At 36.7% G+C, this 24,144-nt stretch overlaps 1 protein-coding gene across 2 annotated transcripts in view; it reads right to left on the bottom strand.

Annotated features, from left to right (window-relative positions):
* The window catches only part of IMPG2 (interphotoreceptor matrix proteoglycan 2), a 74,094-nt gene that overhangs the window by 38,188 nt on the left and 11,762 nt on the right, over positions 1-24,144 (bottom strand). For both annotated transcript variants that reach the window (XM_033855874.2, XM_033855873.2), the window contains 5 exons: positions 19,465-19,631; positions 16,878-16,909; positions 9,482-9,531; positions 8,059-8,141; positions 2,987-3,148 (listed from right to left, as the gene is read on the bottom strand). In XM_033855874.2, the coding sequence (XP_033711765.1) occupies positions 2,987-3,148; positions 8,059-8,141; positions 9,482-9,531; positions 16,878-16,909; positions 19,465-19,631 (494 nt within the window). The remainder of the gene's footprint in view (positions 1-2,986; positions 3,149-8,058; positions 8,142-9,481; positions 9,532-16,877; positions 16,910-19,464; positions 19,632-24,144) is intronic.

Genomic DNA, 24,144 nt, shown 5'->3' with positions numbered 1-24,144 from the left:
GTAACTGGTCAAAAGACCAATTTATGAGCATCACAACTGCAGGAACCAGTTTTATCACTGAGTTTTTAAAATCAAGCCACATAAATCAATATAAGCTTAGTGACTAGAGTGGGGGGAAATGCTAGATTGGACCAAATACCTAAAAAAATCAGTTATGCATAAATACATATTTAACAAAATCAAACATTTTATCCACAACATTTCAGAAGGTGACAATCTCACCAGATGAGTCACTAGGGGGCCGACACTAGAACAAGAGAAGTTGTTAGTGACATCTCTGGGCATCTGCTTTTAAAACCAAGTCCACACATAATCAGGAGAATGGGATTTTCTTAAAATCTTGGTTCACCGAAGATATTCATGCCTTGCAGATAAAGAATCCAAACATGTGAAACTTTTTAGCTATAATAATTGCCTTGTTTCATTCTCTGAAAGAAAACTGAGAAGTACTATTAATTCTCGGAGGATGAGGCTGGGGATAGAATCTGCAGGACTAGGAATCCAAAGACTGAGGGTTAGTGCCAGCTGTTTTTACTGGCAGAGTGGCCAGGCACAAGTCTTCTTTCATATGATTAATGCTGCCCTGCCCACCAACCACATTAGTTTTTGTAAGGTTAAAATGAATGTAGCTGAAAGTACTCCATTAATTGCAAAATGCTGTACAAGTGCATGTTATTATTAATACTAAACCCAACTCATCTGGGGTTTTGCCATCTCTTGATTCAAATACATATATGTATTCTAATTAATCATACCCAGTTAGCTATGTACAGGTACCCAGCTGTAATAAAGTCATTCCACTTTATTAACATCAAGATTAGTAACAGGTACAATTTACGGAGTGACTGCTATGTACCTAGTGCTTTGATATAACATTACTTCTAATCCTTTCAACAATACCAAGAGATACATATCTTTCCCATTATATGGTTGAGAAAACTGAGACTCTGAGATGTCAACTAATTTGTCCAGATCATGCATTTGGTAAGTGACTGAATCCAAGTTTGTTCAATCCCCAATCTTTCTCCTGAAATACATGCCTCATCCTCTTTCCCCTGATAAATATGGTTTTAAAATTGGGACCAGGACTGGGAAAACTGTGAGGCTCACGACAACTTCTCACCTGAATTAAAATGAAGGGGACTCTGTATTGATATAAAGGAAGGAACACTTTCAAAGGAAGGAGGAGACCTGATTTTCCCTTCTACTCCTAGAAGCTGAAATGAAACGACCATGAACAAGTTCCTTGCCCTCCTGGGTTTCATCTATAAAATGGAGATGATTACCCACACGGCTGCTGTTAGCAAACGGACATACAGCAGGCTGCAGAACACAAGGCACTATGCGAGGACACTGTTGATTCCGTGTCTGTTGTCAGGTATCCACACTCCCAAGCCTATCACAATGACCTTTCCCTCTCTGATGTCATTCTTGGTGATGTCCCAAGTTTATCTTACTCTTCTCCTCATAAAAGATAAAAAAAATAAAAAAAAAAAAAGTAACGGCTCCCGAACCTCAATCCTCCCAAGCAGGCTTTCTTTTTCCCTGTGTCTTGCAATATTACCTAAGAAATAATATTGAAGGAACAATTCCTGTGACTGTGTCCTGAAGGGAGAGAGCTTGAGGGCCTCCTTCAGTTTGCAGTAAACATGGAGACAGGACCTTTCAGAGACATGACCCTGACCCTGCAGTTCCATACAAAGAAGTGGCTATTCGTAAACATTTTATTCCAGTTAAAAGGACGGGGATATAGAAAAAGGCCAGAGAAGGAACGGATCCTTCATCACCCTCAAATCACCTCAAACCAATAGCTACCTATACCTCATAAAGTCCCTGCTGGAAATGTTTTTTCAGAGTGTTTATTAGACTTTCTCTAAACATGCAGTCATTCAGCATGACTGTTTACCCAAACACTGAGGCTTATTAAAGGTTTCTTAATCCAAGGGCAGAGAGAACCAAACAGCTGATCCAAGACACTATCTGATGCCAGGTGGCCACTGGCCTGGCTGACATTTCTTCCACACACCATACAGCCTCACAACTTGGCCACACAGCTAGGAAGTTAATCGTCTGGCCTACATTCTCTGTGTCTGATGGCTGCAATAATGCTGCTTGGCTGAGAGATGCACATTTTTGTTTCTCGTCTAAACAGTGTAAAGAGAAGGAAATTAGTCCAAGGTAATGGAATTGAAAAACTTAGCCAAAGAGAATTCCATCGAGAGCGATGGAAAAGAAATAAACAGGAAGGAATGATGTGCCCTCTCACTGGACAGAGAGAGGAGATGGGCACTCAGTGCCTTACAGTCTATACAAGAGCAAAGGCACACAAGAAGGGGGCCAAGAATGGGTCATTTTTGACTGAAAGAATCTTGAGTTCAAGCCCCTATATAGAATTCTTCCAGAAAGTAAGGTTGTGGGATGGTCTAATGCACAATTCTTTAAAGAAACCCCTTTTTAAAAATACTTCCAACCAAGGAACAGAGATAACAGGAAAATTTACTTTTCACTGGATATCCTTTTGTCCTTTGAACTTGGTGCCTCATACTACCTATTATTAACTGTTAAAAAATTTTCAACTTAAAAAAAGAACAAATATAAAATTTTAAAAATTAAATGTGATGTTCCCTCAAGAAAAACAACACACTAAATACAGTTTCTCAAAGATACTCATTTCTCCAAATATGGTCAAGTTAAAACCATGCCATAGAACACATTCTTCCTTGGCTGTGCAGCCAAAGTTGGAAATAGCATTTATTTGGTAGCAGATGGCAAACGCATACAAAATTTTGTTTCAATGAAATAGTTCATCTTTCGGTGAACTTTTCACAGAGCCTTCTAAAGAAATGGCTAAATCACCACTCCCTGAATCAAACAGATGAAAAGCTTAAATCCGAAATCTACCTTTAACCAGTGTTGTTAATATGGGAAATTTACAACCCCAGCAAACTATCTTGTATACAAAAAGAAATACAAGAAAATCACCCACCTCTGAAATAAACTCTTCTACAAGGCGCTGGTGGTGAAAGCTGTAGGGATCCTGTAGTTCTTCATTGTATTGTTCCCCCAAAAGGTGGATACTGAATTCTGCAACCTGCTCCACTGCTGGTTTTGTGGATTCTTCTATCACATTCTCAATTTCATTGCTAATCTGGATTTTTAGAAAAAGAACAATAAATGTTCACTCATTCAGTCAACAAATATTTACTGATCACCCATGATATGCCAGACACTGTGCCAAAGGCAACTTCTGATGACGATTATTTATATAATATTTGACTTTGAAACTAACTGGTGGACTTTAAGACATAGGCTAATATTAAAATTACTGTGTATTTGTACATTCCTTTGAATACACAATGACTGGTTCAGGGAAGGATAGAAAATTTTGTTAGTAAATAAATAAAAGGAAAAAATTTTTAAAGAAGAAAAAGAGTTGAAATTATCATCTAAAAATAGTCTAGAAGGGTGTTTCTCAAACTATTTGGTGTTAGGACCCCTTTAAACTCTTAAAATTCATTAAGGAACCCAAAGAAGTTTGGTTTTTGTGGGTTATATCTATAGATACACACCAAACAAAAAATTAAAAGAGAAATTTTAAATATATATATTAATTCATTTCAAAATAAGAAACTCATTACATGTACAAATGAATAACATATGTTTTGCAAAATAAAAAAATTAGTGAGAAGAGTAATGTTTATATTTTTACAAATTCTTTAAAGTCTGGCTTAATAAAAGATGGCTAGATTCTCATATCTGCTTCTGCATTCAATATGTTGTTTTAGTTGAAGTACATGAAGAAAATCCAGCCACACAGATATGTATTGGGTAAGGAAGGAATACATTAATAGCCTTTTCAGATAGTCATGGATAATCTTTTCTGATACTGTGCCAAACTCAATGAGTGGAAGTGTTTTAAAGGTTAGTTTCTACGTGGAATCTGAAACCACACCAACAAACTTTTTGTACTCTGTAACATCTAAATCCAGGTCTTCCACAAGCCAAAGCTGGAACAATTTGAGCCACAAAATAAATAGTGGATTATAATCCAAAGAATAAAAGAAATATCCATGAGTCTGTACTGATATAAATAAATAATTTAATAAATAAACAAGAGAGAAGTGGCAATAGTTCCTTACCAAAGAATCCCAATTAACAAATGTAGAAGGAATGAGGAAAACAGAATATCACTACTAGAACCCAACACTAATAACTGCTGCATGCAAGATACACTTGTGCTCATCTAATCCAAGTCCCTCCATTTTAATACACAAGAAAAACAGGGATTGAGATGGAAGAATGGCCTAAGGGCTAACAGCAAGCCAATGGCAGAGTCAGGAAGAGAATACCGGGCTTTTTCTACTGTATCATCTTTCTTCCCTGATGGATCAAATAACCACAGACCTTCAAAACTTCACAACTGGAAAGAACCTCAAAAATTCCACCATCCTTTCTGATGCCTGAATTCTCTCTACAGTATCTCCCCCAAATATCTATTCATCCTCAGTTTAAATGGCTCTGATGAGAAAGTCTTGGAAAGACTTTCAAACGCAGGCCATTACATTTCCAAAAAAGCTCTCTCATGGTTGTAAAGTTCTTAATAAAACCCAAATATATTTCCCTGTAAATTCCCACTGATCTCAGTTCTGCAACCTGGAATGCGTATAAAAAGTGTAGTCCCCAGACAGCCCTTCAAATAAGTATAGGCAGCTGTCATCTTCCCTGATTTTTCACTAGTTCCTTTCCTCTAGAGACTTCTCAAGCTCTTAATGTCTTCCTTAGAGTGTGGTACACATAAGTGAGGTCTGATCAATTAAAATATGGTACAATTAAAATATGGTACAACTATCACCTTCCTTATAGTAGATTCTAATTTCTATCATGCAGCCTGAAAGTACACTTGTTTTTACTAGTTTTTTTCCCCTCAGTACTCAGCTTTTTTCCCCATCATACTGCTGAGTCATGTTGAAACTAACAAAAACCTTTAGTCTTAAGGAATTTTGTACAAGACTTTGTCTTCTTCCATATTAAATTTTCTCTCACTAAATTTGAACAGATACTTCCACTTCTATTATTACTATACAAGAAATATCCTTAGTAACCTTACTGCTACAGAATGCCTAAAATGCTAAATAAATATTTTTAATGTTTTTAATGCAGAGCTGGTTTGTAAGAAAATAAAGAAAGCCCCAAGGTATCCAAAAAGATAGGTTAGAAAAATCCAGAGAGGTGATTCAGTAATCTATGTGTACATAGTATATCTAGTGATCCCTTGGGACCTAGGCTTTAGTTTTAAATACCACAAAGGGATATAATATAAATATAAATAGTGTTGAAAAGTCAGATCAAAGACTCCTACATAAAGCAAGGATTTTAAAAACTCAATAGACAGTTTGAAAAACAAATTAGACTAAGCTGAAAGAAGAATAAGTGAACTGAAAGACATTTCTGAATGCAACACAGAGAGACAAAGAAAGTTATGAAACAGTGGTTAACTGACAGAAGGTATAAAATGAGGAGGTCAGACATATATCTAATCATATGAAGTAACAGCTGAAAATTTCTTCTATATACATTTTTGTGAAACTGCAGTATCCTCAATACTGTATTATATACTATTATATCATAGTTATGGTTAGAGTAGTATATGATACAGTATTTGGGATACTATATAATACTAAATGATATAGTATTGGGGATACTATATACACAAGCATACCTCATTTTATTGAGCTTCCCTTTATTGTACTTTGCAGATACTGCATTTTTTAGAAATTGAAGGTTTGTGGCAATCCTGAGTCAAGCAAGTCCATCAGTGCCTTTTTTCCAAAAGCATTTGCTCACTTCATGTCCCTGTGTCACATTTTGGTAATCCTCACAATATCTCAAATGTTTTTATTATTATTATATTTGTTATAGCGATGCGTGATCAGTGATCTTTGATGTTACTACTAGACTTCCTCAAGGCTCAGACGATGGTTAGCAGTTTTGAGCAATAAAGTATTTTTTAATTAAGATATATACATTGGTTTTTTTTAGACATAATGCTATTGTACACTCAATAGACTATAGTAGAGTTTAAACATAACTTTTATATGCACTAGGACACCAAAAAGTTCGTGTGACTTGCTTTATTGCAATATTCACTTTATTATGGTCGTCTGGAACTGAACGCACAGTATCTCTGAGATATGCCTGTAGCAGTATACTATACTACAGTATACTTACAGTAGTACACTATATAGTATATGGGATTCTGCAGTTTCACAACAATGGGGATAAGAGTGTGATTATGTTTATTTATTTTGCTTTGGATTTGTTGTACTTCCTTAACATGAAGCTTTATTACTATTATAAATTTTGAGAAATTCTCAGTCATTATCTCTCATCATTAGATATAGATAGACAGAGAGAGAGAGCAATATCTTAAAAGTAGGACAAAAAAATAGTAAGATTACCCACAAGGGAATAAGAACTAAATTGTTAGTTGAGCTCTTAGTAGCAACAATAAAAGTTAGAAGAAGTGAAATAAAACCTTGAAAATAAAAAACTCAATCTAGAATTTAATACAGATTTTAAGTGTCTTTCTAGAATAAGAGGATAATAAAGTTTCAGGTGACCAAAAACTGAGATTGAACCAGTGAGATATTCTCACTAAAGTAATACCAGAAGCATATATTTCAGAAGGAAAATTAGTCCAGAAGAGAGGTCTAAACTGCAAAAAAGAGTTTTAAGAAAATAAAGTGGTAAACATCTGGGTAAATGTAAAACAAGCTTTAAAGGGAAAGAACAAAAATACTGAAAAATAGCATATAAAATAGTAGGGTGATCATTTGAATCATTCTAATATTCTAATGTTCCTGTATTACTCAGGATAAGGATAAAGATTCTGAAAAACTTAAATTTTGCTAGATTAAATACACATAATAACACACAGGGTAAATAGTAACAAAACAGAAATAAAGTATATAATTTCTAAAATGTATTAGGAAAAAACTGAACTGTAAAACTGTACATTAGGCTTCACTTTGAACTAGAGGTACAGGCAATCTAATTCCTGTCATGTATCCCTGTACTATTCTGTTTTCCTACTGATTCTATAAATCACCTTCAAATCACCCTCTCTGTTTTAGAATGTTCCAATTGATTACACACAATGTCTTCATTTCTATTATAGTGAATTCTATCTCATTCTGTAAATGTTTCCAGACCTAAATCATAACTATTCTGCCTCAAGTTCAGAACTACAGTATAACTTTTTATTCAAATATTTATCAAATGCCAATATTTTCTAGTACCATCTAATTTGGACACAGTTGTACTAAGGGTAAATATATTGATTCAAGGATCCCAAACTACCACCAGCCTTGTTCAGTGACAGGGAAAGTGGTGGGGCAGAGTGGGGTGACTTAACTTGACTTCTCAGAAGTTAAAATGTCCAAGTTGGTAAGAGAAGGTGTAAGGTAACAAAATTGTACCTTTCTAGTGAGTACGTTCAATCAGAGTTTGCTTATATTAAGTAATCTAGGATTTATGCATATCTAACAAAATTTCTAACAAAATGTTTCTATCTTCCTGGAAGTGTATACTTTTTAAAAAATTTTCAATGTGATAGAAAGCCAACTTAATGTTATTTAGTGGACAGATTACTATTAATAATGATGCATTTAAAAAGCATGGTATTTCTTTAAACTACATAAAATCTATATACTTTCCCTCTGAAGAAGACTAAGTCCTGATTTATTAAGAGACAGAAGAACATAAGCAAAAACCCTCACAGTAAATTATGTACACAGCCCACAAAAGACAGTGGGCTTACCATGATGACAGCTCCCCAGGCCCCTAGTCATTTCATTTACAGTTTGAAGCCATTCCTTGCCAAAAGCAGATTTACTTGGCTCTCTAAGGAATCGCAGATTTTTTGAACTGGTTTTAGAATCTACATTTCCATAAAGGGAACCACCTGAAGTTTTGTGTAGTCTGGCAATGGACTATAAATCTCTCTTAATCCCTATTCTCCATGTTAGAAACTAAATAACAAAACAGAACATCACTCACACTCTCTTCTGGCCTCTCCAAGCTGCTCTCTGAGATACCTTCATAGAAGGTCACCCCTGGATATGGAACACTGAGACTGGCACCTAAGTAGAAAAACAAAGACATGTGCATGAATTCAGTCCATGACTAAATCAGAATTCCTATCAGGAAGCAAGAAACTGATTTCCAAGGCATTTCTAAAAGTCATTTACTTTTTCATCCTAGAAATTCTGTGCATTCTAACCTCAAGACACATTTATCCAGAGTCTCCTCAGCACAAGAAATAAATATGACTCATTCAACAAGCATTTATTGATACGTACTATATGTCAGGCTCTATGCAAGCCTCCAGGGATACAAAGTCCCTATCCTTAAGGAGCTATCTAATAAAACTAACACTCTCAGACAGGGGAAGTGGGTGATGGTTGGAATTGGCCATAAGTTATAATCTTTTTTTAATTGGGGTATAGTTGCTTTACAATGTAGTGTTAGTTTCTGATGTACAGCGAAGTGAATCAGCTACATGTATACATATATCCCCTCTTTTTTGGATTTCCTTCCCATTTAGGTCACCACAGAGCATTGAGTTCCCTGTGCTATACAGCAGGTTCTCATTAGTTATCTATTTTATACATGGTAGTGTATATATGTCAATCCCAATCTCCCAATTCAACCCACCCCCCTCCCATAAATTATAATTACTGAAGCTGGGCCTCACTGTGTTATTTTTGTATATGTTTGAAATTTCCAACATAGAACATATTTTTTTAAAAAAAAATTAAAAATAAAGAAAGCGGGCTCCGCTGGTGGCGCAGTGGTTGAGAGTACGCCCGCCGATGCAGGGGACATGGGTTCGTGCCCCGGTCCGGGAAGATCCCACATGTGGCGGAGAGGCTAGGCCCGTGAGCCATGGCCGCTGAGCCTGCGCGTCCGGAGCCTGTGCTCCGCAACGGGAGAGGCCACAACAGTGAGAGGCCCGCATACCGCAAAACAAAACAAAACAAAACAAAACAAAGAAAGCAACTACTAATTTATAGGAAATATAGAGGTCAAAGTAAATGTTAAAGTACACCACAGAATGCAATCAGAAAAAATTACTCTGGAAAACTCTACAAGACAAATGACAAATGGTGGAGCTAGAAAGGTCCTACCTTTTGACATAAGCAGTGATCACAGGGTGTTTGCCATAAAACAATTGTTTAGGTTGTACATTTGTTTTAAGCAGTTTTCCGATTTTGTATTATACTTAATAATTAAAGATTCTTAAGTACCCACATCATAATGTCATAAAATAAGTGACAAAAGAATTAATTTTTCTTAAGACTCTCTAACAACACATAGAGAGAAACACATGGTATTTTTAAAATGTGAGCTGAAAAATTTGCTTCCTTTCAATTAGATAATAAATTTTAGAAGAAAAGTGAATAAAGGCACAAAAGCCTACCTCCCAATGTTGAGGTATCACCAACAGGAACTGGAGATGACAATTCAGGGCTAGGAAAAAAATTGTTTGGAGTTATTAAATGATAGAAATGTGAGGGGTTATTTTGGGGTTTGTTTTCCAAAAAGGATTCATCAGATCTCCAAACAACGATTCCCAAACCAAAGTACTAAGTAGCAAATTAAAAAAAAATTAGTCTTTACAATTGATTTATTTTACATTTTTTGATGCTACTCAACTAGAATCACCCTACATAAAGTACTCCCTTACTTACTATTTCATAACACTGTTTTGTTTCTTCTCAGTTCTTATCACTATGGGAAATTATCCTGCTCATTTATTTATCTACTTTTTGATCTCTGTCCACACCCTAATCCTCTAGAATGGCATTGTCTAATATGGTAGCCAGTGGACATATGTGGCAATTTAAATTAATTTAAAATTAAACTTTAAAATTCAGAACTTTATCCACACTAGCCACATTTCAAGTGTTCAGCAGTCACATGTGGCTAATGGCTACTTTATTGGACAGCCCAGAACATGTCCATCGTCACAGAAATTTCTATTGAATAAGACTGCCTCAAGAATCTAAACTCCATGAGATTAGGGACCTTACCTGCCATAGTCATGCTGTATCTCCACCCTAAAAAAGAACCTACCATTTAGTAGGCACTGAATAGATATTTTGGGAACAAATAAATAAATACTATTGGCCAACCAGTGTAGTGTAGAAGGCACTTGACATACAGTTGTGAACAAAACACCCATGGTCTAAGAAGGTTACCGTCTAATAGAAAACAGATAACAAATACATGATTACAAACTCAACAAGTAGTACAGACACGAAAGCACTGCCTGCTAAGGCGAACATATAAGCCCAAATCTCATCTCATTTGAGAGATCACAGAGTCATAAAACTTTTTAATATAAAACAAGTCAAGCTTAGAGAAATGATTTGCTATAGGCCACATTGCTCTCAGGTTTCAGGTCCCTGACTATCTTTTTACCATGTTGCCCTGCAACTGAAAGCAAAGATCTGAAGAGATCAGAGGATAATCTGAGAAAGCCCTTGCTCTAAAGAAAAGAAGGTGGGTTTCTGCAAGTCCAAATTTGCATATACCCCCAAAATATACAATTTAAATTATAGTAATTGAAAACTCTCTTCAACTTTCCACAAGTCACCTTTCGAAGGTGAGTTAATCACAGTCAAAATGTCTCCCTCTCAGACTTGCTAATGTCTCAGTGAGTCCCATCTTCACTTCAGAACCACCCCCTTTAAATTGTCCTGCTGCTCTAAACTAGATCACGGTGGGGCAGGGGAAGGGTCGCTCACAGCCACCAGATAAACATGGCACACATCTTGAAGCAGCAATTTTTTACTCGAAAGTAAAAGCATAGGCAGGGAGCTAAGTAAAAACTGATATGGAATTTAAAACATCTTAATATTAAAACAAGTGTGGCTATAGAGTAGAATATAAAGTTTAAATGAATATTAAGATAAAATATGATAGTTTCAAAGACATTTCATGACTGGAATTGGAGTGGGGGAGTCAACTAGGGCCATGTTCCCTAAAGCCCCAGGCTTTGGTAGAAAATTTGAGAAATATAGGTTAAAAAAAATCTCACCATAAGGATTCTTCTGGTTTTAGAAATACTATCTAGAAAGAATAACATATTAAACCAGTACACCAAACCTACCACTATTGGTTATTTTTCATCCACTTGCAGGAAACTGCTTACTAAGTGAGCTGTCATCCAAAAGAACCCAAAGGAATAGGACATCTGGATAAGTCATTCTGATGAATGATGAGTAGAGGAAGACCTGGATGATGAGAAAGCACCAAGAGGCTTCTTGGGTTGCAGGAGACGGAGCTTAAAAAACTAGGATTCAGATGCATTTGGAAGAGACATTAACATCATCAGGCTTGAATAGGATTTATCAACTGTCCACAAGGCAGAATCCCTCCCAATACCTTCACTTTATAGATGAAAAATCAAGGTGCAAATGGGTAAAGCAATTTTCTCAGGGTCACCCAAGGCCATACCTAAAATTCCTAACCATTCCTAATCCATTCCTAATCCAGTTCGCTTTTCAATGATAATAATAGCAAGAATGACTACAACTAAATTTATCGTGTCAGGCATTGTGTTAAGTGCTTTATCTTGGTTAACTCACTTAATTCTGGCATCAGTCTTAAAAGGAAGACACTATTATCCCCATTTATGCATATGAGGAAACTAATGATAGAAGAGATTAAGAATTTGCTCAGGGTCACACAGCTAGCCAATGATGGAGCTGTGATGTAAAATAGGCCCATTTGATTCCAGAAACCTCACTCTTACCCACATTAATTCCACATCACATGGACTTTATGTGACCCATATTCCCTAGAAGAGCAAACAAGATGGTTTTACTTGGTCTTAATGATAGTGGTGTACATAAACTAAAAGACCTAAAAGTCAAAATGTGTAAGGACCAAGAAAGAGGAAGGGAAACCCAGTGAAAGCTGGAGAGCAATCAATATGAAGAGCAAAGAGGTCAAAGTAAAACAAAGTACAATACTACAGTAACTAGAAAAGAAAGTTGGGATGGCATGGCAGAGAAACCAGACCTCACCTGGGGTTGGTCAAATTGTCCCCCAAATTAAAATCAAATTTAAGCTAATTCTCTAAGTAAATACTCAGAATGGAGAAGTCTGCTCACTTCAGTAGAACTGGATTTCACTTACTAAATTCAAAATAACATTATTTTAATGATGGTAAGTAGGCAACTCTCAGTAACTCAAATCGTTTGTCTAACACTTAATCCCTCATCCTTCCACACTTCCTTCAAAAGACAGTAACAAGAATCCTTTCACATTTTCTCATTAGGTGTGCCTCCTGCAGGGATACCCTAAAATGTGACTCACAACAGAACTAGAACACAGAGTAGTACTGGTTTTGGAGACAGAAATGCTTCATTTCTAGGCCAACCCACAAATTTGAAGTTGGTCAGCTAAGACCTTCAGCTTAATACCAGCAGCAAACAACCCCCTACTGTCTCATTTTCTCAGTTTATCCAGCTCATAATTTACTCCTCACAACGACTACCTAATCATGTCAGTGGAATTCAGATGGAATTGTGTCAAAAGGTATCATAGCCACATGGAATACATGTTTAAAAATACAGTAAAACAAGCCAACAATACTTTCATATCTAGATTACTACTCCCCTTTACAATTTACTATACTTTGCTTTGTTCTAGAATCTGTTAACTGTAATGAGCATGTGACAACAAAAGAACATAAGGCAAGGAATTAGGAATCCTGGGTTCTAGTCCCAGATGTATCACCAACTTTGTGTATAACTTGGGAAAATACCTCAGTTGCTCTGGGCCTCAAGAACTAATCTCTAAAATAGAAACACCTCCTGCCCTACCTACTTCACAAGGGTGCTGATGAAAACTAAATAAAATATTGTATGCAGAGGCATTAGGAAAAGAAGCAAGGTGCCGTTGCTAGGGGGTGCACCACAGAGGCAAGGTGCCATTGTTGGGAAGCACACAAGGAGAGGGGCGGGACCGCCATAGAAGCTTCTTCCTCTGCAGCAGGGCACCGCCTACACGAGCTCCAGGTGCGAGCTGCTGCTGCCATCTTGGACTCGAGAGGCAGCTTGCACCCGCCGCCCCCGCCTTCCTCGGAGCATGTGCGTAGGGCCACGCACCTGCACACCCTCTATCAAGGGGATAAAGGACAGCACATGCTGAGGAAAGAGACAGCAATCATTCAAACCAAAAACAGCCCTCACACCAAAAAACTATTAAACCCACATGAGCTATGCAGGGATGATCCTGCATATAAATAGCCCTCCAAGACTACAGTAGATAATTGTTTCTCCTAAACTCACAGAATGAGAGAAATATAAGTAAAATGAAGAAGCAGAGGAACCACTCCCAGTTAAAAGACCAAGAGAATTCCCCTGAAGGAACAAACAATGAAACAGACCTCTTCAGTCTAATAGACACTGAGTTCAAAAAGGAGGTAATGAAAATGCTGAAGGAATTAAGAAAGGTTATCGACAGAAATTCAGATTACTGTAAAAAGGAACTAGAAACTATAAGGAGGAACCAAGAAAAATTAGAAAATTCATTTGCTGAGACAAAAGCTGAGCTAAAGGCAATGAACAGCAGAATGAGTAATGCAGAAGAAAGAATAAGTGATCTGGAAGATAGAATAATGGAAATTACCCAATCAAAACAGCAGACAGAAAAACAAATGAAAAAAATGAAAGCAATATAACAGACCTATGGGATAATACAAAGCATGCCAATCTATGCATAATAGGGATTCCAGAAGGAGAAGCAAGAGAAAAGGGGATGGAAAATGTATTTGAATAAATTATGACTGGAGCTAAGGGGAGATGTTTTCAAGATGTCTGGCTGGAGACAAGTGCTGGAGGAGGGCTTTTTTTAAAACAGGTAACCTGGGAACACTTGAGCATGTTTAAATGCTAATGAGCAGTTAGTAACAGGAGAAGTTGAACACTCAGGAGAGAGAGAAAAAAACAATGACAGGTTGGTGTCTAAAGGGTAAGATGGGATGTGAGGTCCTGAGTAAGGTGGAAAATGCTTTTTTTTAATAGACTTGCCAGATGATAGTAGGGGGAAGGTTAAATTGGTACACAGCAGACTATTTGGTACAAGCCATATGTTAGCAGATAGGTTAGAGTTCATGTAAAAGAAGCAATTTAAATTACAGACAAGTATTGTGGTAAGCAGAATAATGGTCTCCCAAAGATGTCCACATCCTAATCCGCAGAACCTGTGACTATGTTAGGTTACATGCAAAGGGAAATTAAGGTAGCAGATGGAATTAAGGTTGCTAATCAGCTGGCATTAAGGAAGAGGGTGTATCCTGGTTTATCCAGGTAGGCCCAATGTAAATGTGGAAGGAGGCAGAAGAGTGTCAGAGTGATAGAATGTGAGAAAGTCTCGACCAGCCACTGCTAACTTTGAAGATGGAAGGGGGTCATAAGTCAACAAGTGTGGGCAGCCTCTAGAAGCTAAAAAACGCAAGAAAACAGATTCTCCCCTAGAGCCTCCAGAAAGGTAACGCAGGCGTGCCAACACCTTGAGACTCATGTCAAACTTTTGAACTACAGAACTGTAAGATAAATTTGTGGGGTTTTTTTGTTTTGTTTTCTGCGGTACGTGGGCCTCTCACTGCTGTGGCCTCTCCTGTTGTGGAGCACAGGCTCCGGACACGCAGGCTCAGCGGCCATGGCTCACGGGCCCAGCCGCTCCGCGGCATGTGGGATCTTCCTGGACCGGGGCACGAACCCGTGTCCCCCGCATCGGCAGGCAGACTCTCAACCACTGCACCAGCAGGGAAGCCCAAATTTGTGTTTTTTTAAGCTACCAAAGCTTGTGGTAATTTGTTGCAGCAGAAATAGAAAACTAGTACCAGAATCTCAACACAGAAAATGAGAGTAATCTCAAGAAAATCATAAAAATAAATTTAAATATAGAAAAGTGATGGGCAAATTAAGGGTTTTAAGGGATGACTATAATATTCAGCTTAAAGAAAGAGGGGTTTAGTGAATTCCTACACCACTCCCATGGTTTCACTCCCAGGGTTACCTAACTCCAGGTCACCTCATTTCAGCAAGTACCATTTCAGCAAGTACCACAACTTTTCATCCCACCCCGACCTGGTCTGTTCTAGTTTCATGGGAAGGATACCAACTTTTAAATTCTCAAAATTCAGTTATATTTTTGTTCATCTGTATTGCTATTTTTACTCATGTCCTGTTTTCTAAGGATGGTGCATAGTATTTTGAGTCTCCTCGTTTATCTAGGACATACAGTGCCTTAACAATAAAAATATGTGACACAGTCAGTTCTCTATGATGTTTATTTATGAATGTTTCAACATGGTTAACACATCAGGAAAACTAACCATAATAAGAATTTCTCTTCTACACATACACAATTTCATTACAAGAAATAGTAGGTGAATGCAGAAAACTGCACCCAGTTGAAGTGAGCTACGTAGGAATACACAAACTACCCCTCAAACATCTTCCAGCTACCTCTGTTCACCTCATGTGTTATGTGTTATGACACCAATCCACATATGGTGTTACAACTTTCCATTCTATTTCAGATAACCTTCCTTCCACCACTTTATAATAACTCACAAGCTACAATCTTTCCAATGTCCATTTTCACAGGTAAACTCCAAGGCTTCTTCCAGGTTAAGAGCCATATTTATTATGGTTTTTATATACTTCTTAACCATATAAGATATGTAAGATGTGCTATCATTTTTATTACATACAACCATGAAGATTACTGGCACTGGTAGGACCCACAAGATTATTTAGTCTACTGCATTTCGTGTTGCAATGGCAATCACAAGTAACCTCCGAGCTCTGGCTCTCAGAGGTGAAGAACACACATTTAAAGCACCACATTGCCCCACAGCTAAGCAGGAGCTCAATCCCAGGCCCCAGCATAGACTCAGTGGTACTGTTAGCTGTACGAAGTGAGACCACAAGGAGTCCCACTTTCCTCCTGTTTACTCATGTTTGATTTGAAACTTACATATACCCCACTACAACCCACAGGTGTACTCCAGCTATGCTTTTGCCTGGACTCTGCTGCCCAGGCTAGACCTCTGGACACTGACTCACCTAGTTGGTTTTTCAATCTGTCCTTCCATCTAATTTGAGGCAAAATTCTGGACTCTGACCTGAATTGCATGCCCTAGTGATGTTTTTCAAAAAAAATCACTTACGTGCTGGCATAATCTAGATATTTTGAGTATGGATAGAATTGGAAATCTTTAGTCCCTGTAGGCTCAAAATCCCTCACCTTCCATGATCTGCTTTGTCCTGCTACTGTTCAGGAGCCAGAAATGACCTTAATCCTAAGCCTAAAGGCCCACAGAGCCAAGACTCATACCACTGGAGGATTCATCAAGGCTGTGCTATTCCTATGCTTCAACATCATAATCATCATTACACAATAAAGTGACCCACACCACAACCCATCATTTAGTAAACCATCCTCCACTAAGGTGTACCATTTTAGATCAATATTATCATTAGCCTGTAAGCCTCAACAAGAGTAGATCATTTGGTATTCCATTTCCAAAAATCTATTTTCTCACCCAAGAGAGAGGACCAAGTCTGCCTCCTGGGAAGGTCAGACAGTAAACTAGCACAGTGGCTGCAGAGGTGGTCTGGGAAGGGAAGTGGCCTCAAGATGAGGAAAAGCATTTGAGACTAACCCACAGGCCTGGTCATTGCAGGAACTGGCAAGAAAACAGGAAGGAATCATCAAATGTGGGATGAGTCTGGGAATAGGTATGATACATGTCTGTTGCCAAGCATGAACTTAGGAAAAAAGACACTCACCTGCTTACAGTTTCCTTTGTGTATGTCAGTTTCTAAGGAAAACAAAGATATAAAAATGACCATGTGAATCAATGACAGTTAATAAGCAGTAAACAAAATGTATTGCATCTAGAACACTAATGCCCTAACACAGAATCTATGTTATTATTCTCTATGGCTAGAGAAATAGTTAAAGCAAGGTACTAATGATGCCAAGTTTGTTCTGTGACTCCAAGAATGTCCTGACACTCAAGTCTCTGTGTATGTGCACAAAAGTCCCTGTGCTCTCTTAATGCGCACAGATTAACAGACTTCACCTGCTACTCATTCCAAAAAGATCTACAGGTAAGAGATTGGTAGAGTTTTACGTTAACCTTCCATGGACTTAGAACCAAACTGTTTTGTGATCTAATACATTTATAGAAACTCTCATCACAGACCAATATAATCATGTGGATAAAATAACTACGAAATCTGATTCTCCAGAATTCAGATAAAAAGATAAATTGTCTGATAAATAGTTGGATTTTCCTCTGGGGCATTCCAAAGCAAACTGTTTCCAAGTTTCCTCTAAATTAGTGGTTTTATTTTGAGACCAATACGATAATAAGAACACTAATTTAGAATCAGAAGAATTCCATTTTCTCTTTCTTAGCTATGGAGGTAAATCCCACAGTCTCTCTGGTGCTGGGCCTCAATTTCCTTATCTGTAAAATGGAGAGGCTATTACTCTAAATAATTCCCAAAATATTTATAAATAACTCACGGCTCTTACTATACAGACTCTCCTAGAATAATCTCAGCCACTCTTTTTTGTTTCTTTTTTAATTTCAACCATCCAGCAGCTTCAACTGTGATTTTATTTCCTTTAATTAATCTCTCTCAAGATACATATACGCATATAGCAAAATCATCATTTTATCAGGTTATACTATTAGCTTTAAAATTTTATAGGCCGGGCATGGTGGTTATTTGTACAAATGCTGGCGTTCTGAGTTCTGATAAAGGGTGTCAACCACATAAATTCACCACCTATGTGTAAACAGTTGTTGTTATATTTAAAATCAAGCTAAAAAAAACCCCAGAATATATATATATGTAAAACTGAATCACTTTGCTATACAGCAGAAATCAACACAACTGTAAATCAACTATATTTCAATTTAAGAAAAAAAAAAGGTAAAATCAAGCTTCCTTCAGATTTTGGACAGCCAGTGATTGCTTAAGTAAGGTTCTCAGCCACTCTTATGATTTCAATTACTACCTCAAGGCTGGTGATCCCTAGAGCTGTATTTATAACCCAGACCACTCTTCTTGGCTTCATACCTAAATATCAAGCAATTCACATTTCACAAATGGCTCAAAACAACACATTAAGAAGCAAACTCACTCTCCCTGTCAGCATCTACAAGCCGCTTCTCTGCCTGACTTCTCAGTGGTAGTCATCCAAGCTAGAAGCTGGGAGGCTTCCTGGGCCATTCTTTCATCCTATCCCACTCCCATCCAATCCATCACAGAGTCCTACTAATCTTTTTCCTACTTATATCCCCTATGCTCCCTTTCTCTATCTCATGGTCTAGTTAGGACTCTCATCCCCTCGGCCCTGGAGTCGTGACTGATCTCTGCTCATCTTGTCCCCTCTAATCTATCACATGGCGTATAGAAACCATAATAACCATTTTACAATTCAAAACTGTCCAATCAGCCCCCATGACTTACCTACTTACAACCCTTCAATGGTTTCCTATCAACTATAAATTTGTTAAGTTATCCACCCCTCCAGTCTGGTCCCCTGTCAATTCTATTCTTCTGATACATTGGCCCACATATACATATACAACTAATAATAATAAAATGTAAGAAGTACAACATTAAAGAATGAATAAAGAATTATGGAGTTCAAAGGATTATGGGAGCTAAATCTGCTAGGCTGGGGGTTGATTCCTCACAAAGGAGGTTACATCTGAGCTGAGGACATGTAGGACTTGAACAAAAGGAAGAAGGCTATAAAGGGCCTATCACACAGCATGAGCAATCTACCACGTATATCTAAACAGTTCCATTCTCTTGTCATGAATACATGCATGCAACATGAAAGGGGAAGGTGGGCAGATAATTTGTCTATATGCATGCTTATTTATCCTTTGCTAAGAGTAAACTAAATCTAAAACAAGGAAAACAAGTAAGCAAATTCATTAATTAGAATCACATTTATACTTTACTAAACATTTATCCAATGACCTATATCCTCTATCTTAATTAGAGTCGTTTGCACCACTCTGAATTGATAAGATGAAAAACCCTGGCAAGAATGTTTGACTCTCACAGATTTATATTCTTAGCCTAAATCTTTGCTGAGTATTATTTCCAAATATTTACATTTATAAACAAGCATGAGGCTCTTGCTGGGTTAACAATGCTTATTATAATGGCCAGAGCTAGGGATACAAAGACTAAGCCACCCTGTGGTAGGTCACTTGAACAACCTAATTCAACAAAAAAGAGTAATGCAGGGATTTGGCATTTGCTCTTTCTTCCTTTAGGCCTGAGCTATGTATACGCACTCCTACAACAGTCCAGTAATTTCTTCCCTTGTTACTACATTTACCTTCATAATTAAGCTTCTATGTTCCACAGACTGACTAAAATGTGTGCCCATTTCAAATATAGTTGTGATTCCATCCTCACACAAATTCATCCAGTAATGATATTCTTCACGCCCAGGAAGTCGATCCCAAAAAGTCCTGAAGGCTTCCCAGACAGCTTCCTGGCATACTGAAAAACAAACAGAGAGGTATTTTTAGAGAAAGCACTTTGGGGTTCTCACAATAAGAGGGAAAAATGTGTGTGTGTGTGTGTGTGTGTGTGTGTGTGTGTGTGTGTGTGTGTGTAAGGGTGGCAGTATACGTAACTCTGGATTTTCTGCTCAATTTTTCTGTAGACCTAAAACTTCTCCAAAAAATAAAATCTATTAATTTTTTAAAAGATATGAGAACTAAAAAGAAAAGAAAATGATATTCAGAAGAAACATACTGCTGTATTAAAATGAAAGCTAATTTAATGTATCTGCTAAGTTATTTCAAAGCATCAACTCTGAAAGGACCCTAAACAGGCTGTCTGCACATTTTATACAGCACTAAGTGTATTGCTATCCTGTAACCATTTCAGTGTCCTGATGTAGGGCACTGCGCACAACAGATGGGATGAGAGAGAAGAGGAGGAGGGTGGTAAGGGAGAAAGATGGATTTAAGTGGACAGAGATCAAGGAAATCGTTTTTCATCTCAAGAGGACTGAATGCTAATCTACCAGCATATCGAGATAGAGGCCCTGAACTCACTGAGTCAGAAGGATCTCAATTCTAGCCCTAGGCTCACTGTGTACTAGCTTGATAACCGAGAGTAACTGACCTAGCCAGTCAACATTTCAATGTACTCATCTCTCTTTTTTAATGAGATGAATAATAACTGCTTTACTTAATTTATCTGTGAGAGTATTTTATAAACTACAGTGCTACATGAATATTAAATGTTATTATCATATTGGATTCTGGTTGTCTAACAGTTATTTGATGGAAGAAGAGTCTCAGACTAAAAAAACCTCTTAGGCTTTAACAGAGGTTAAAATATATGAATATTGAAAGTTTCTCTATCAACTGATTTTTCAGGGTTAAATTGAATGAACCTTTGGTTGCAAACTTAGTTTCTTTTTCAGTGAACTAACTACATCCTAAATCCTGTTCTTTAGAACTTCTGACCCTACAGCATACAGAAGACTCCAACAGAGACAGACTGAGGCAGAGGTGACCACTTGTAGATTCAAGTTCTTCCTTTCTTCCTCTTTAAACTTCCAAATGACAGCTTAGTACACACCAGAAGACAATGCAAAGATGAAAGTCTGGGTTGGTAAAAACAAACAAAAAGCGAATATCTATAAGATCTGGTTATGAAATGAGGTGATTCAAAGAAAGTATTAAAAGTACTGTGAGACCAAATATATATCTATGAGAAAAAAATAAATCTCAATAACGTCTTCACAATATACATAATAAAATAATTTGAAATATGAAAGCTAATACTTTGAAGGTCCTAAAAGAAAACACAGAAGAATATATACATGACCTGAAGATAAGCAAAGATTTCATAGACAGGACTCAGAAAGCAACAACTATAAAAGAAAAAACAAAAAACTGATATTAGAATTCATCAAAACTAAAAACTTCTGCTCAACAAAGATGCTATTAATAAAAATGAATAGGTAAGCCATACCTCTGGCAGAAAATATTCAAAATACATATATCTGATAAAGAACTGGTATTTAGGATATTTAAAGGATTTCTACAACTCCCTAACAAAAAAGGCAAACAATCCAATTTTTAAAATATGTAAGAGACTGAAGCAGACACTTTACAAAGGACGAGATACAAAGAGTCAACGAGTATGTGAAAAAGTGCTCTGTCATTCACTCTTCAGAGAAATGGAAATTGAACCACCCACACATGAACCAGGGAGGCTAAAATTTTTTACACTGACAATATCAAATTTTGGTGAGAATGTGGAACAAACACAACCCTCATTTTTGGCAAGAATGAAAAATAGTACAACCACTTTGGAAAAAGTACTGGTAGTTTCTTATATAACTAAATATACACCAAACCTACGACCCAGTAACCCCCCTCCTAGGTATTCCTTCAAGTGAGACGTAAGCACATATCCACAGAAAGACTTATGTTCAATGCTAGAGCAACTTTATTCATAATAACTTAAAAAAGAAAACAACCCAGGTATCCATCAACAGGAAAATAAACAAACATACGGTCACATAATGGAATCAAAAGGAACAAATTACTAATTCATGCAAAAACATGAATGAATCTCAAAAGGCTGAGTCAGAGAAGCCTTACACAAAAGAGTTCATACTATTCTACTTATATAAAGTCCTAGATAGGTGAAACTAAGCTATGGTTTAAAAAAATTAGAAGAGTGGTCACCTGGTAGTTGGAGTTGAGAAGGGAGGACTGTCTTGGAAGGGGAATAAGGGAACTTTCTGTGGTGGCACTATCCCCAAATTTAAGAGAGGTTTGGATTACACCAATGTGTGCATTAGTCAAAACTCACCAAATGGTATTCTTAAGATTTATGCATTTCACTCTATGTAAATTCCACCTTCAGAAAAGTAAACAAATATTAAGCTCTAGTTAATGATATTCATGCTGAAGTTCTACAGGGAAATGAAATGATATCTTTAATTTATGAAATACATCTAAGAAATAGGATGGTTGGATAGATAGATATGTGATAAAGCAAATATAAAATGTTAACTGTAGAGCTAGGTGGTAAGACTATGTTGTTCACTAAACTATTCTTTCAACTACTTTGTATGTTTAAAATATTTTCATAAAATCTTAGAAAAACATTATTGTGTGAGGAAAAATGCAGCTGGAGCATCCAGAAGTGTAGAAATCATACCAGGTTTCATAGCAGGCCTTCCCTTGGCATCTCTCATGAATTCACAGAAGAATAGCAATAAGCTGCCTCCTACAAATTATGCTTTGGGGGATGTCATTTCCTGAAAAAATCTTCTAAGAAATCCACTTAAAAACTTACAGAATAAACAAGTTTAGCAAGGTGTCAGGATACAAGATCAATACATATAAATCAGTTGTATGTCTATACACTAGCAATGAACAAACAAAAAATGAACCTAAGAAAACAATTCCATCTACAAAAGCATCAAAAATAATAAAATACTTAGGAATAAATGTAACAAACAAAGTACAAAACTTATACTCTGAAAACCATGAAACACTGTTGAAAAAAAATTAAAGACAACATAAATAAATGGAAAAACTTTCCATGTTCGTGAATTGGAAGATTTAATTGTTAAACCCCCAACCCCTGCAGATACCAAAACCCTCAGATAGTCAATTCCCTTATATAAAATGGTGTAGTATTTGCATGTAACCTATGCACACACCCCCGCATATGTTAAATCACCTCTAGATTACTTACAATACCTAATACAATGTAAATGTTATGTAAATAGTTGCCAGCACACGGCAAAATCAAGTTCTGCTTTTTGGAACTTTCTGGAATTTTTTTTCAAGTTTTTTTTGTTTGTTTTTAACCTTTTTTATATTGGGGTATAATTGATTAACAATGCTGTGTTGGTTTCAGGTGTACAGCAAAGTGATTCTGTTATACATATACATGTATCTATTCTTTTTCAAATTCTTTTCCCATTTAGGTTGTTATATAATATTGAGCACAGTTCCCTATGTTATACAGTGGGTCTTTGTTGGTTATCCATTTTAAATATAGCAGTGTGTACACGGCAATCCTAAATCCACAGTTGGTTGAATCTGTGGTTGCAGAACCCACAGATACAGAGGGCCAACTGTATCTTCAAAATGATCTGCAGACTCAGTGCAATCCTATCAGAACCCTGGTTTCTTTACAGAAATTAACAAGCTAATTCTAAAATTCATATGAAATTGGACCCAGAAAAGCATAAACAGTTTTGCAAAAGAATAACAAATAGATAAAATGGACTTCATCAAAATCAAAACCTTTTGTGCATGGTGAAAAAAAGACCTTTTGTCTTTTGTGAAAGACGCCATCAAGAAAACGAAAATACTTTCAGATCATTTGTCTGATAAGGGTCTTGTATCGAGAATATATAAAGATTGCTTATGACTCAATGAAAACAAGATAAATAACCCAAATTTTTAAAAGGCAAAGGATTTAAAGACATTCTTTGAAAGAAGATATTCAAATCCAAGAAACATATAAAAGGATGCTCAACATTATTAGTCATTAAACAAATGCAAATCAAAACCACAAGATGCCACTTCACACCCATTAGGATGGTTGTAATTTTTTCTTTTTTTTAAGGAAATTATAGTGCTGGCAAAGATGTGGAGAAATCAGAACCTTCATACACTGCTGGTGGGCACGGTACATCTATTTTGGAAAACAATCTGGAAATTCCTCTCGTGGTTAAACGTATGACTCAGAAATTCTACTCTTAGATATACACCCAAGAGAAACGAAAACAACCCAAATATCCATCAGCTGACAAATGGATAAACAAAAAGTGGTGTATCCATACAATAGAATGTTATTATTTGGCCACAAAAAATAAACTACTCATACATGCTACAACATGGATGAACCTTGAAAACATTATGCTAAGTAAAAGAAGCCAGTCACAAAAGACCATATATTATATTATCTCATTTATATGACAAATCCAGAATAGGCAATTCTATAGAGACAGAAAGTAGATTAG

The sequence above is a fragment of the Tursiops truncatus genome, chromosome 4 (genome assembly GCF_011762595.2).
Source record: "Tursiops truncatus isolate mTurTru1 chromosome 4, mTurTru1.mat.Y, whole genome shotgun sequence".
In the NCBI taxonomy this organism is placed as follows: Eukaryota; Metazoa; Chordata; class Mammalia; order Artiodactyla; family Delphinidae; genus Tursiops; species Tursiops truncatus.
The sequence above is the reverse complement of the archived record's forward strand: the minus strand, read 5'-3'. Positions and strand labels throughout refer to the sequence as shown.